The sequence below is a fragment of the Octopus sinensis genome, unplaced genomic scaffold (genome assembly GCF_006345805.1).
Source record: "Octopus sinensis unplaced genomic scaffold, ASM634580v1 Contig07101, whole genome shotgun sequence".
Lineage (NCBI taxonomy): Eukaryota > Metazoa > Mollusca > Cephalopoda > Octopoda > Octopodidae > Octopus > Octopus sinensis.
The window spans coordinates 788451-802902 of NW_021829832.1; the positions used below are offsets into that span (position 1 = coordinate 788451).

The following is a 14452-nucleotide window of genomic DNA, read 5'->3' on the forward strand; positions in this document are numbered from 1 at the left end:
ACATAGAAAAAAATCACTGGCTCTCCCACGATCAGTGGGGTTTTCGTCCGGGCCGGTCCTGTGCTGACTGCATCTATCGACTGAATTCGTAAGTATCTAAAGCACGAGACTCTGGCTTATCGACCAGTATTATCTGCTTAAATGTATCGAAGGCTTTCGACAGTGTCTGTCACTCAGTTTTGCTGGAAAATCTTGTGAATTGCGACATTGATGCGGAAACCCTTGAATAGCTAGCGAGCTTCTTGAATGGGAGGATCTCCTTTGTCAACTATCTTGGCCGAGACTCGAAAGCCATTCTCCAAAAAAGGGGAGTACCTCAGGGCTCAGTCCTAACCCCGCTACTATTCAATGTATATGGCAGACTTCCCTAAACCTGTGTTCATTTCAATTAATGTGCTCATCTATGCAGATGACGTCATTATCACGGACGAAGCAGCCCTTCCGACGACGTCGGAAATGAAGCTAAAAATTTACTTAGAACAAATACAACAGTGGATGGCAGTGAAATACTTGACTCTGTCAATCGAGAAATGCACGCTCACTAGAGTGTCGGCAAAAAGAAATGCGAAAATGTTACCATATACGATCGAATCCATCCGGGAGTCGTTTCTGTACCTGGGAGTCCAATTTTCCGATAACGGAAGGTGTGAGGAAGATATCATCCTAAGGAAAAAACGGTGCACACAAATGATCAAGTGCCTGATCAAATTCCGCCTACCCCCAGATACTGTGCTATTCATCTTCCGGGCAGCTATCCTTCCAGTACTGATGTATGGGCTGGAAGGGTGGATTTTGTCCCCCTCCAAGGCAAGAATTATAAAACTGCTGGAGAAAACGAGGAAATTAGCGCTCAAGGTCTTTCCTATGATTGGCGAGCTTGTTGAAACCCAATTCCAAAAGTTCCTAGAGAAGAGAAGAAAATAGCCCCGGACGACCCTGTGTGTAAGGCCACTACTGGCCCTTAATTTCTTTGCTAGTATTTAGAGTTTGATCTTAATAAAAGAATATGGATCACATAAAACAAACGCCCCCAGGGGCGTTTGTTTAATATGTGTAAAGTTAGGGGCGTTTATTTAATATGTGTGAAGTTAGGGGCGTTTGTTTAATATGTGTTATATTGATGTTATAAAAAATTATACTATAATTTTTCCCATGTTTATTGTAGGTAGTACATACGAAACAACTTTAAGAGAACTTCTAGGAAGTGATACAATCGGGATAATATCATTTTTTAAGGCAAAAGGACTAATGAAATCAAAAATGATGTGTGTTTACTGCAGAAAAAAAATGGTTTGGGTTTTCAAGCGTACCTTATCTGACCAATATACTTGGAAATGTCAGAATCAAAACTGTTCAAAATACAAGACCACATTGTCAATACGAAAACCCTAAACCTAACCCTAATTTTGAAAAATTATTATGTTGTTCAATAAACTTGTTTCTAAAGTATAGTATTTATTTATAAATTTGATTTTTAGTTTTACATTATTTTAGTGTTTTCGTCGAATGTTTGACATGTATAAATTTAGGGGCGTTTGTTTAATATGTGTAAATTTAGGGGCGTTTGTTTAACATGTGTAAATTTAGGGGCGTTTGTTTAACATGTGTAAATTTGGGGGCGTTTGTTTAATGTGATCCAAGAATATTTTTAGATATAATACTCTCGATTCGTTTATGAAAGGGAAAATAATTCCACTATATGACTTAAATATGCCCTATATTAAAATTTCTAAAGAAACCGGTATTCCATATTCAACAGTTGTAAATTTAAAATATAACTGGATCATATGACCGCCAACATGGTTCTGGAAGACCATCAATTTTGAATAATTTGCAAATTAATCATTTGATGTTGACATCAGAGGAAAATTAATCTTAAAGTGCTTCTGAACTCTCTAATGAAATAGAAAAGTTTTTTGGTACACGTGTCTCGTCGCGAACCATAATACGAAATTTAAATAAAAAATGAAATTTTCGGAAGAATTGCAAACACATGGTTTCCAGATTCGAGATGGTCAAAAATTTCTTTAAATTTCAGACCATGATTTTAGATCAATAATCTTTTCTGATGAATGTATTTTTGAATTATTACCGACCAAAAAAATTGTGTATAAAAAAATTTATCCGAAAAAAATACTTCAACTGTCAAATTTGAAAAAAAATTGTGATGTAATAAAAAATTAGGAAAAGTCGTAGTGTGGGGTTGTTTTTCCCATCATGGGGTAGACGATTTGGTATTTAATTTTGCAAAATGTCAATCTATTTTGACCAATAATTTGCCACATTCTGCTCAAAAAATGAGGATTATTGACTATATTTTTCAACATGACACCGCTCCCAGTCATACATCAAAATTGATTATTCAATATTTTCGCGAAAAACATGTTAAAAAATTGAATGGCCTTTGCAATCTCATGATTTAAATCCGATAGAGCATTTGTGGGATTATATGAAAGTTCATATTAGGCATAGAAAAAATGAGAAAATTCAAGCACTTAATTATTTTCAATTTTATCAGATTTTAAAATATATCGGAAGAAAATATTGTATAAATTAAGTAAATGGAAGACTCACCAATATCGAGGGGTTTAAGTAGTATAAAAGTCAATTCAACAAGTCGATTCGACTCCATTAACTAAAATGGTTCGTTGAATATGTACCACGTGCAGTTGATGTTACATTAGTCAGTTTATAAATTAGTTCTTAGCGAATTATTTTATAATAATTAATTATTGATTAAAGATTTTAATGTAAAATTTTCAAATAAATAAATCAATTTTACGAAGCAAAAGTAAACTTGTTGTACCATGTTTTTCTCAATCGAAAAGGAAGTTGAATCAACAGTTTTATTTATCCAAAGTCTAATCAAAAACCAACTCGACTCCAATGTTCTAAGTGACTTCACATCCAACCTACGAGTCATCCTTCACGAAAAGTTCTCTCAAATGTGGGACCCCACCAACCCATCCCTGGGCAGTGGATATCGCTGTATTCGCAACACAGCAATTAAACAAGATGAGGCAATATCTCGGGCTTGTCAGAAGTCCAGGATGAACAGGAAGGACCAGAAAACCTTAGCAGAATCACTGGGAGACATCTCCATCTGGACTGACCCAAACTCAGTAATCTACAAGAAGGACAATGGACCGCAAATGGAGATCTACAGTCCCTCTCTCTGTCATAACATGCCCTACTACACGTCCTACGGCATTTACTCTCACGACGCCTACCCCTACAACACATACGACGAGTATCTCTATAGCAATTGGTGTCCCTCAGACTTTGTTTAATTTTTATTTTTAATTTGAATTATTCTAATTTTTATTGATTTACTAATTAATTAATTTATGTCCTGCTTCCTAGTATAATTATCTAAATAAGGTTTATTTTTTTCATTTTGATTAAGGTTTAATCACCTCTTCATTGTCGGCCGCAGAAATTACAGCTTTCCTCTTCTTACAAGATCTCCCACAGTAGTTCTCGATGTTGGGAAGTTTCATATTTTGGATTGTTGATAAATTTTATTAATTAAATTGGAGATGTCTGAGTTGTTTTCCCATGGGGTGACTATTTTTGTGAGACAAGCATACTCTGCAAGGTTTTCTTCAGTGGAAATAATTTAATGCATAAGTTATTCCATTTATGTTTAATAACTTGACATAGTTTCCGAAGTGAGATGTACAAGACCACAAAATTTACACTCGCATGGAGTATCATCTCTAACTCTCTCCAAAAGAGATCATATTTTCTTGGTTTTTCTAGCAATAATTGTTGTAAGTTTTATGTTGACGTTATTCCCACTTTGCAAAGAACGGCCGTGCTTCTTACCTTACACAAATATATCATCCTTGTTATGTTCAATTCAAAAGATTCGTTTATTACCCTCGTTTCTGTACTTTTAGTTAATAGCGGATTTCCAAGAAAACGGCCCTGTGGCCTAGTGGATAAGGCGACTGGCTTCTATCCAGTCGATCGTCGGTTCGAATCCGACCAGGGTCGTATTTTTTAATTACTAGTGTAAAAAAAATTTTATTGATAAAAATCTTATTGCATCTCTTTGTGAAAAACTTTTTGTCATTGATCCTCATCCTTCATTCTACATCCTCAAGAACTATCTTTTGATCCCAAAAATTGTTTATATCCTGAGGAGCTCACCTTGTTTTTATGCCACCCAAGTGCTGGAATCTTATGATTCCTTGGTTCGGAGGTCTGCGGAGAAAATTCTCAATGTGCATTTCGACGATATTGCCTGGTGTCAGGCTAAACTTCCTGTGAGTCACGGGGGTCTGGGCCTCCGTTCCTGATTTGGCTTTCCTGCCTTTCTTTCTTCGGCGTCTGGATCATTTCTTGTCCAAAAGATTCTGGAAAAAACTACTGAATCATCGTTGGACTCTGATATTGATTCGGCCCTCGCTCTTTGGAAACGCAATTTCTCTGAAGTCCCTTCCGATGTCTTTTCTCAGCGAGACTGGGACAAAATTCTTTGCCGTCGATCTTCAACTGACTTGGAACCACTCCTCGACCAACAAAGACTGGCTTGTTTCCTTTCCGCCTGTCAGCCATACTCAGGCTCCTGGCTGAATGTACTCCCTTCTCCGCTTTTGGATACTGTCCTCGATAGGGATTCACTCCGTTTGGGTATCTGTAATCGCCTTGGACTTCCTGTCTTTAGACCTCACCCCTTCGTTGTGGGAATAAAGTTGACGCCTTTGGGCTACATCCTCTGTCTTGTCGAATGAGCGCCGGTCGATTTCCTCGGCACACCGAAATCAACAATCTAATTCACAATGTTCTGGAAAGAGCTGGTTTCCCTTCTATTCTGGAACCGACGGGCCTTGTTTTTGAAGATGCAAAACGTCCAGACGGCTGTACGCTTTTCGCTTTTAAATCCGGGAAGCAGCTCGTTTGGAACGACACCTGTACCGACTCTTTTGCCAAGGGTGCCTTAAATGCTATGGCTTGTCGACCCGGTTCGTCGGCCGAGAAGGCCGAATTCGCAAAACTAACGAAATATGAGGATTTACTCGATCGATTTTGCTTTTGGGCAATTGCCATCGAAACTTCCTGTGTTTTTGGGACCAAGACGCTTACTCATCTCAAGAAACTTGTCCGCCTGTGCATCCACCGCTCCAGAGATCCGAGGGAATTTATATTCCTTATTAAGAGGATCTCGCTGGCTGTTTTACGCGGGAATTGTCTTTCAATCCTGCGAGCCAGTACATAATAGCTAGATTTTTTTTTGACGAAAAAAAATACATATCTGTTTTGACTATCATTACAGTACGACCTCTGTTTGAAGCAGACCTCAAAGGTGCTCCCCAGCTGTTATTGGAAGCACCCCCAGTTTATGGGCAGCTTTTGAAAACATTCGATTTTTCATTATATTATTTATTTTTAACAACCCCGGATTAAGATACATATTTGGTTAAATATTTTATATCATCGAAAAAAGGAATCACGCAATCCAAATAATCAATCTTGTACACAATATAAATCATCTACACTTTAAATCGATTAGTTTTTGAAACTTTTTTACGGTTGGGAGATAATATCTTCAAATTTTTGGAACCATATTGAAACTTATCGCAAAAACATTTCTACAAAAATAACTTATGAGGCAGTTTCGCATAGAGAGCCCCATTTCTAATAATTTTTCATTAAGGAAAGATTATTTATTTATCTTAATAAAAAACCAAAGATAAGAAAATCCCAAGCTGTAATTACCATCTTTCAATCCTGCATAGAGCTACTTCCGGATGATTGACATTTTTCCGTATACAATTTTTGATATCTCCGATAAATTTTCATCCGTGAGTCGTTTTCTATCAACAGTTTTTAATTTCATTAATGAAAAAAATGGCTACACATATACATCGAACCAAACATAGCAATTATTTTGGTAGCAAAATTTATAAAGTTTTAAAAGAAAGTATTCCAACCTCAAAATAGTTCGTCTTTAGTATAAAATCCGATTGAATCTCTAAACATTTCATTTGTAAACATGTATCTGCATTAGAAGAATCCAAAGCGAATGATGCTGTGAATAATGAAAATTCCTGTTCAAACGAGGAGAAATCGTTGAATCTTTCCTAAAATTGCTTTAACAAATCTATTTTTCTTTCATACTTGGAAAAATTTATTACAGTATGTGCTCCAACAGTACTCTTCAGCTTTTTACAAGTAGGGAAATTTTTCCATTTCGATAAGCTGATTGATTTTACCCTTATATTCATTAAAATTGTCGTCGAGGCATCGAAATGATGCCAAAGACAACGATAATTAATTGCTGGCAGAAAATTAACAAAAACAGATCAAAAATTTCAAACAAACCTATCAGAAGTGGAAAAAACCAATTTTATTAATATCATGTCATGCAACCATGCAATGCGAGCAACCAAACGCGTTTTAATCAATATCACGATAGTAGCGCAACAGGCCACGCATTCATCAGTATCGTGGGGTGACGTTCGGCTCTTGACAAGATCATTCTTGAGGTCCTCGGAAAAGCTGGGTATCCTTCTGTCCTCGAACCAATTGGTCTCGACCGTGGTGATGGAAAAAGGCCTATTGGCTTTACGTTGTTCGCTTTTGACACTAGTAAACCATTAGTTTGGGATACCAAGTGTGTTGATACCTTCTCAAATCGGCCATCAACGAATCCGTCTCTCTGCCAGGGTCTCGTGCTAATAGGGCTTGTGTGTGTTGGTCGGAAGCAAGCTAGTCTGTGCTGGTCCGAGAGACGCTCCAGCATGTCAACATAATTTTCAGAAAGTGTGTTGCCTCAAAAGTCCAAGACATAGATAAGCTGAGGACCTTTCTTTGGGTCGTCGGGATCACCTAATTAATTTATTCAATTAACTGTTGGTGATTTTGGGTTAAATAAAAAACGACCAATTATTGTTATAAATGCGATAAAAATGTATGGAGGATACAATAAAAACAAATAAATATATACTCTCGCTTTTTGGAGCGCTATGATAAAAATAATCCCCAAACAGAGGTCGTACTGTACTACACAACTGAGATATCTTGTTTCCAACAGTAAAGGATAAGTATCTTCTTTAAATAGTCTTGTTTATAAAAAGATGCCTCATTTTCGAAAGCTTAGTGTTAGCTTCGAGGAAAGCATGACTGACTTTCAAAACCCACGGCACATTTTTGACTGTAATTCATCAAAAAAGTTTGATTTGTACAAATTGATTCGTAAATCTTAAATAAAGAAAATCAGATGTTGTGCATCAACAAAATATTTTTCATAGCATAAATGATTCGTCTAGCTGCTATTAAATATATTAATGTTTTCTCTTTTTGAAACTTTTTATCGAAATACAGATCCTGATAATTCGTGATTAGAAATTATTGATGAACATCTTGAGAATCTTGTTGAGAAATTTGAAAATTATTTTCCTGAACAAAATTCTGTTCCTGATTGGATTGTAATTATAAATCTTTATCGATACTAGAGGTCCCTGAATTTTTTAAAGCACTTTGGAGGTCCCCATTAAAAAAGGTTGAAAAACGTTCGTCTAGCATTACTAAAAATGCATTAGGGAAGCTGATTTAAACCATCAGGTCTTGTTGTTGCGTAATCCCGATTTGGTTTGATCAATGGAATGATACGTGATTTCTTCTAAAAGGATGGTATTTCATTTTTTTGCAACAGAATTGTTGAAAATAGAGACTATTGCATTGATAGAATTAGTACCAAATCTGATGAGATAATAGATTTTCAGGACCAGTTCAAGGGGACTTTTTAGAGTTTTTAATGCATTGCGAGACTTCATCTGCAGTGAAAGTCGGTGTAGAATTTTTGAAGGGAAGTCGTCTAAGAGATTTGGCGACTTTCCGATCATTTTTGTTAGATGCTTTGTGACTTAATGAAGTATAATATTTCATTATCGTTTTAGATGAGTTGAGTGGCGTATTTGAGTGAGGACGAGGAATAACAGACTCAGGTGATTTTGACTTTTCGAATATCTGTTCATTCATTCCCTCGAGCGTTGACCAAATTTTCGAAAAAAGGTCCTTGGGAGCAACGGCTTGGCGCCTGCTCTGCTGCAAACGACCTCTCGGAAGGGATCCGATCCGATAGGAAGGAAGTTGTGGGTCTATTCGTAGTTGTGAAATTATTTTATTCAAAATAAACCTTAAATATAGTTTTTTTTTACTTTTTTATTTTTCATTGATAATTGTTCATTGATTAGTTATTATGTTTTAAATATTGAAATAAATAAATTAATGGGTTGTTGTGGTGTGTAATTTTAAAGGCTCGTTTTTGAGTATTTTTTCGGGATTATTTGGAAAAAAGGAATATCGAGTATTGATTCTTGGGTTAGATGGAGCTGGCAAGACCACAATCTTGTACCGTCTACAAGCAGGACAAGTAGTTCAGACTATTCCAAGTATTTCCTCTAATTAATACTTCCAGCAATCGGATTCAACGTGGAGACCCTCCAATACAACAACGTCAAACTTCAGGTGTGGGATCTGGGAGGTCAGACCAGCATTCGTCCTTACTGGCGATGTTACTACGACAAGACCACAGCAATCGTGTTTGTTGTGGACAGCAGCGACAAAGAGAGAATTCCGATTGCCAAAAACGAACTAAAATTAATGTTGGAGGAAGAGGAACTGAAGGATGCCGTGTTGGTGGTGTTGGCCAATAAGCAAGACCTCCCCCACTCCACGGGAGTCACTGATTTAGCCAATGGATTGGCCCTCTCCGCTATTCGGAATCGTACATATCAGATTTTCCGCACCTCCGCGATAACGGGGGACGGAATTAACGCGGCCTTTGAATGGTTGGTTCCTTTTGCTTATTTTTAGGTTGGTTGACTCGATTCAGTATCACTGATATATTTTTACTTATTCACGAGTTATATTATGTCCATTAATGGGAATTTAGACTTAGTTATTTACAATTACAGTTGACGAGTAGGTAGACTTGATCATTCGAGGCTATGTTTGAGTACTGAGGGGAGCTTGAGCGTATTTTATTTGAAAATGAAACTTATTATTTTCACTATCAGGGAACATAAGGGAAAGAAAAACTAATTAAGTTCCCAAATATGCTACACATGAAACTGCTGTGTTGATCGTATTTTTCCAGAATGTACGGTCTGTTTTATACTCCTGAAAGTATCAAAACCGTTTCTATTTTTCATGTCCTTTAATGCGCTGAAGATCTATTACAGTAAGTAGTGTTGGACGTTTTCGGGACGCGGATTTGTCGTCTTTTTAATGATTTCATTGCCCAGTTATAAGCATCTGGGTCAAGTCTTAGTATGTGCCCTAATAGCCGCAAACGAACTTCGGTTATGTCCATAGTGATGGGTCTACTGTACAGATATGGTATAGAGTGGAGTTCTTGATTTTTTCGCCCAGTTGATGTCTATAAGTCTTAACTGTCTTCGGTGGAACGCATCGAGGGACTTTAAAACTTTATTGTTGAAAATATAAATGTAAACAGAAAAGTGAAGTTAGATTTATATCAGTTGTTTATATTTATTTGTGGAATAAAATTATTTGTAAATAAAAGTAGTTTCTATAGAAATGTTTGACATTTCGAAGGCGTATGTTCGAGACCGAGAAAGAGACGATCAGAGAATTGCTTCTGCTAAAATCCTGGAAAAAGTTCAAGCCGAACAGGACTTTATAAAGCGGGAAGACGTGCTTGATAGAAAAAGAATTTGGAAACTAAGACAATTGGAGGAGCAGGAGAGAGAACTAGTCGAGTCTCTTCAAAGAGTATTTACACAATATACAATTCAGAAAAAACATATTCAGGAAACCAACAGAAAAATAACCCAAGAAAACGAGCGAATTGCCAAAGAACTGCGAGACAAAAAAGACGTGGAAACAAAAGACCAGGCAATCAGGAAGAAGATCAGAGAGTCGAGGTATTTTAGTTTAGTCAACGTAGCGAGGAGATCCGTCATTTGGAGGCCAAGTTAAGGGCAGCCTACGTTGCCAAATGTCAACGAGCACAAATCACGGAGCGAAGAGCACTGGACTACGACCAAATGGTTAATTTTTAATTTGTCGAAAATAGGTTCAAGAAAATGCTTATTTTAACTCTTTGGAACTCGAAAGGCAAAAAATCGAGGAAATTGAGAAACTCTCAGCCCAAGACTCGGCGATCAAAGTCAGGCAATACCAGGAGGAGCTCGACCGACAACTCGAGGTCCCCCCTTATCGGAACCTCACCAGGACAAACTGAAATTGCAAGAGGAGAAAAAAATTGAAAAACTCAAAGAACGGGAACAAATCGAGGACCAACTCAGAAAACAAAAACAGGAAGACGAAGAGTTTTTTTGGTCTTTTTTAATATTCTAAGATCTCGAGCCAAAGCCCAGCGCTACAAGGAAGAACTCAAAACAATAATTTCAGAGGACATGTCTTTGCGGGCAAAGGAAAGGGAGATCCGACAAAAGGAACTCGAGGAAGAAGAGAGAAGGATTGCCCTTGACGAACAGCTGATCCTATCGAGACAGGAAACTGTCCAGAAGGCCAAGGAAACTCGCAAGGCAGAGTTGGAGACCGTCCAGTCGCAGCTCGGAGAACTTATTCGACAAAAGGAAAAGGAGCGGATGGAATTGGACGAAATCCGGATGGAACTGAGTTTGGAGGAAGAGGAGACGAGAGCCTTCGAACACGAGCGGATTGAAGAGGAGCGACGAAGGAAGGCCAAGAGTGACCTCCAGGCTGACAAGATGAGACAATTCGAGGAACACCGACAACGGAAAATGGCTCGAGAGGCGGAAGACGAGGCCATAAAACAAGCCATGTTGGCTAAATTCGCGGAGGACGACAAACTGGAGCAACTCAGCAACCAACGACGCAGACAAAAAATGATGGAACACCGCCGTGCCGCGGACGAGTTTGTCGAACAACGACGGAAACATTATTTGGAACTGCTGGTATTTCGCTGGCTGTCATTTCAAGGCCAAAGAAGAGGAAGATCTGATCAGAGAAAGGGAGGCTCAGCAGGCCTACGATTCGCTCGTCGAAGAAGAACGTTTGAAGATTCTGGAAAGTCACGCCCAGGGGTTGGTGGGGTACATGACAAAAGTAAAAATCCCGCCAAAGTAACCCCAGGGCGTCATTAAAACTGAGGAGGACCTGGAACGCCTTGGAGAGGAGGTGAAGGCTCACTACAAGCACATTCCGACCGCCTTTGAGTATCGGCCGTAATATTAACGAATTTTCTTATTAAAACTCACAATCAGAAACATGTCCTGTACACGAGAAATGTGTAGTTTAAGATTCTGCAGTACATTCGATAGCTGAGAAGGAAAGTGTAGGCTGACGCGAAATCTGTCCCCATTATGCACTGCCAAATGCCTCCGTACAGTTTATGTAGCTCGGCGGTGGCTTCGCGAGCGATATCCTCAAAAGTGTCCTTCCCTCTGATTGCTTGGCAGATTATTTTGACCGTGTTTTTCATTACAGTTTCGTCCATGTCGCAGAAAAATATTTCCATTATGTAATTTGCTCGTTAAATTGTCTCTATTACCGAATGAAAATTTATTTGGTTTTAAAAATACTAAAATTTATTATTTTTAATGACATTTTAAAATTTTATAAAAATTCTATATTTTGAAACTTTTTGTTTTGTGGTATTCCATCCATGGAACTTGCTGAATTGAAAAATACTCTTGAAAAAAACAGACTACAGGTATATAAGTTAAAGAATCAATAAAAAGTTATCATTTCTGGTTTCTCTTCAAAAGTCTGGACTAGATTTGTCTCAAATGAGACAGGATACTGAGGAGACCATCGAGACCATAGAAAGTAGGCATTCTAAATGGTTCTATAAACAGAACAAATATCTGAAAAACAAGAATTAGAAAACCAGAAAGAATCAGCAGGTTCAATCTACATTGAGGACTCATCCGGACTCCCAATTAGAACAAATTGTGTCATTATGGAGAAATACGAACATTCTGTACACTCAAACCTATAAATCTTAGTTGGTTGTTCTTATTTCTACTCCTTTGGACAAGCAAATGATGTCTTGTCCGCAATTTCTTGAAGACGGCTGTTCTCAGAAAGATTGTCCCTTCAGTCACGGACTCACCATCCCCAAGGATGAACTACTCCCAGTACTCCACTTCACATCCCAGTTACTTCTCGGGTCTTAATTTCTCAGGTCTCTTGCACCGGGCTTGCTGTGTCTTGTCAGGGATCAACGTGAGGATGGACTGTGGAAACTGGGGACGATTGAGGGTTTGGACGTGGATGGTCTCCACTGTTCTGTTCGGGCTGGAATCCACACAGAAAGACGATTGGTGGAGGAGTTGTCCCCTGTGGAAGTCGAGGAGGAGGAAAAGAGAATCAAACCTGTCAGTTCTCCTCTGTTGGGATTCGGGGAGTGGGAGAGGTACACAAAGGTGGTGGAGGGGAGTTTACGGTGGTAGGGAATTGGATTCAAGTTGTTGAGGAAGATGGGGTATTGTCCAGGGGAAGGGCTGGGACTGACGGGAGGGGGACAAATTGAGCCTCTGACTGCCAATTATAAGCAATGGCGACAGAAAAAGGGACTTAATCTCGGTGTGGAAAAGACAAGGCAGAAAGGAAGGGAGAGCGACGACCTGCGATGAATGTGAAAAAGTCATTGAGTGTGAGGTCGGTAGAAAGTGGGGACAGGATTGGGAGATTGGAGAAGGATATTTTGAAAGTGAAGATGTCGATGGAGAGGAACTCCTTCTGCCCGATTAGTGCTGCCAAGTTCGGGGAGAAGTACAAGGCTTTGATGGGTGAAATGGAGATTGAAATGAAGAAACAGAAACAATTAAGTGACCGTGTTGAATCGCAGAAATTGAAACAAAAAATGCTCAAATTTTAATTGACCTATTAATTTATTTTTTATATTTTGACATTCCTGAAAATTTAAATAGTTTTAGGTTTTAGAAACTATTTGGAAATGGTAAATCCCATATGCGGCACAACAATGTATACTCGACAGAAATGAGTCATTAACAACTATTAGTTGATAAAAGGTATCCGTCATTCAAGGCCCGAAGATACTAGTGAGTGTTTTGTATATTTGAAGACGTGAGAAAATTATGTTTACCATCATACTGTTCCAAAAAAACATTATTATTTAATGTTCAAAAAAATTCGAATTTTATTTAAATTGGAATTAGTATGAACATTTGTTGTGTTCAAAATGGTTGATAGGCATCGTGAATTGTATCGAAAAATTGACAAGAACAAAGACGGAAAACTTTCAATCGCTGAGGTCAGAGCGGTCTTTCACGCATGCCCCGATGTGGCTCTGGAGCAGGTAATTAGACAACATTTATAATAAAAGCTGATTGGTGGAAATAAAGAGGGTACCATGGAAGTGACGTTTGATCAATTTTCCCATTTTTTAACGGCACAAGAAAACAAATTGTATTCCATTTTCAAAGAAATCGACAAAAATAAAGACGGTCCAGTTAATTGTTGTATTCAATTATAGATCAATTAAGTCTTAACGAACTTTTAAAATGCTTAATCGACGAGGGAATCCAAATCTCGTACAAAAAAGCGGAAAATTTAATAAAAAAGTGTTTTCCCCGCTAAATGATTAAAGAGCCGATAAAGATGGGAATATGACTTTGTCCTACGAGGAGTTTAGGGATTGCCTACTATTCGGACCTCTCAGTTCGAATATTGTCGATTTGGTCAATTACTGGCACCACCCAGTCATCATTGACACAGGAGACCACGAATCCATCGCCGAAGATTTTGACCAAGAAGATTTGGAGACCGGCATATGGTGGAGAAACCTTCTGGCCGGGGGGATTGCAGGGGCTGTGTCCCGTTCTTGTACTGCCCCTCTTGACAGGATTAAAGTTATTTTACAGGTTGTGGTCGAGGAGAGACTTTTCTAGGTCTACGGAGGGTCAAAGAACATTCGATTTCTTTCGGGGCTTTCCTATTTGAGAAAAGAGGGAGGATTATTGGCTCTCTGGAGAGGAAACGGGGTTAACGTAGCCAAGATTGTCCCCGAGTCCGCAATCAAATTTATGGCTTATGAACAGGTTTTTAAGCAGATTATTAAAAACAGATCAAAAAATTAATAAGGGACTACAAAGGCACTGAGGAACTCAGAATTTACGACAAGTTCATGGCAGGCTCAATGGCAGGTGCCACGTCCCAAACAGTGATATATCCAATGGAGGTTAGGGAGGCTTATTTAAACTACCAGGTCATAAAGACACGGCTCTGTCTGGCCAAGACAGGGGAAGTCTCCACCATCTTCCAATGTGCCACGCAAATACTGCAGCGTGAGGGAGTTAGGTCTTTTTATCGGGGCTATGTCCCTAATCTGATTGGGATTATCCCCTATGCTGGGACTGAGTTGGCGTTGTACGAGACCTTTAAAGGATTTTTTGGCAAACACCTATGTGAGGGGTTTGAACAGCCCTCCGTTCCTATTTTATTGGGGTGTGGTGCGGCTAGT

The 14452-nt window shown here is 38.6% G+C and overlaps 2 protein-coding genes and 1 non-coding gene across 3 annotated transcripts; all 3 read left to right on the top strand.

The window, feature by feature from the left end:
* Positions 1-3926: 3926 nt before the first annotated feature.
* On the top strand, positions 3927-3999 carry Trnar-ucu. Its single transcript has one exon. It is a non-coding gene; the product is annotated as a tRNA-Arg (tRNA).
* Positions 4000-4735: 736 nt separating this feature from the next.
* LOC115227747 (ADP-ribosylation factor-like protein 1) lies at positions 4736-8826 on the top strand. The gene is made up of 2 exons (XM_029798489.1): positions 4736-5066; positions 8429-8826. The coding sequence occupies exons 1-2, from the start codon at positions 4736-4738 to the stop codon at positions 8824-8826; spliced, it is 729 nt and encodes a 242-aa protein (XP_029654349.1).
* A 726-nt stretch (positions 8827-9552) lies between these two features.
* LOC115227748 (meiosis-specific nuclear structural protein 1-like) lies at positions 9553-11849 on the top strand. Its single transcript, XM_029798490.1, has 3 exons — positions 9553-9899; positions 10337-11087; positions 11733-11849. Exons 1-3 carry the CDS (start codon positions 9553-9555, stop codon positions 11847-11849), a joined length of 1215 nt encoding a protein of 404 aa, XP_029654350.1.
* Positions 11850-14452: the final 2603 nt, after the last annotated feature.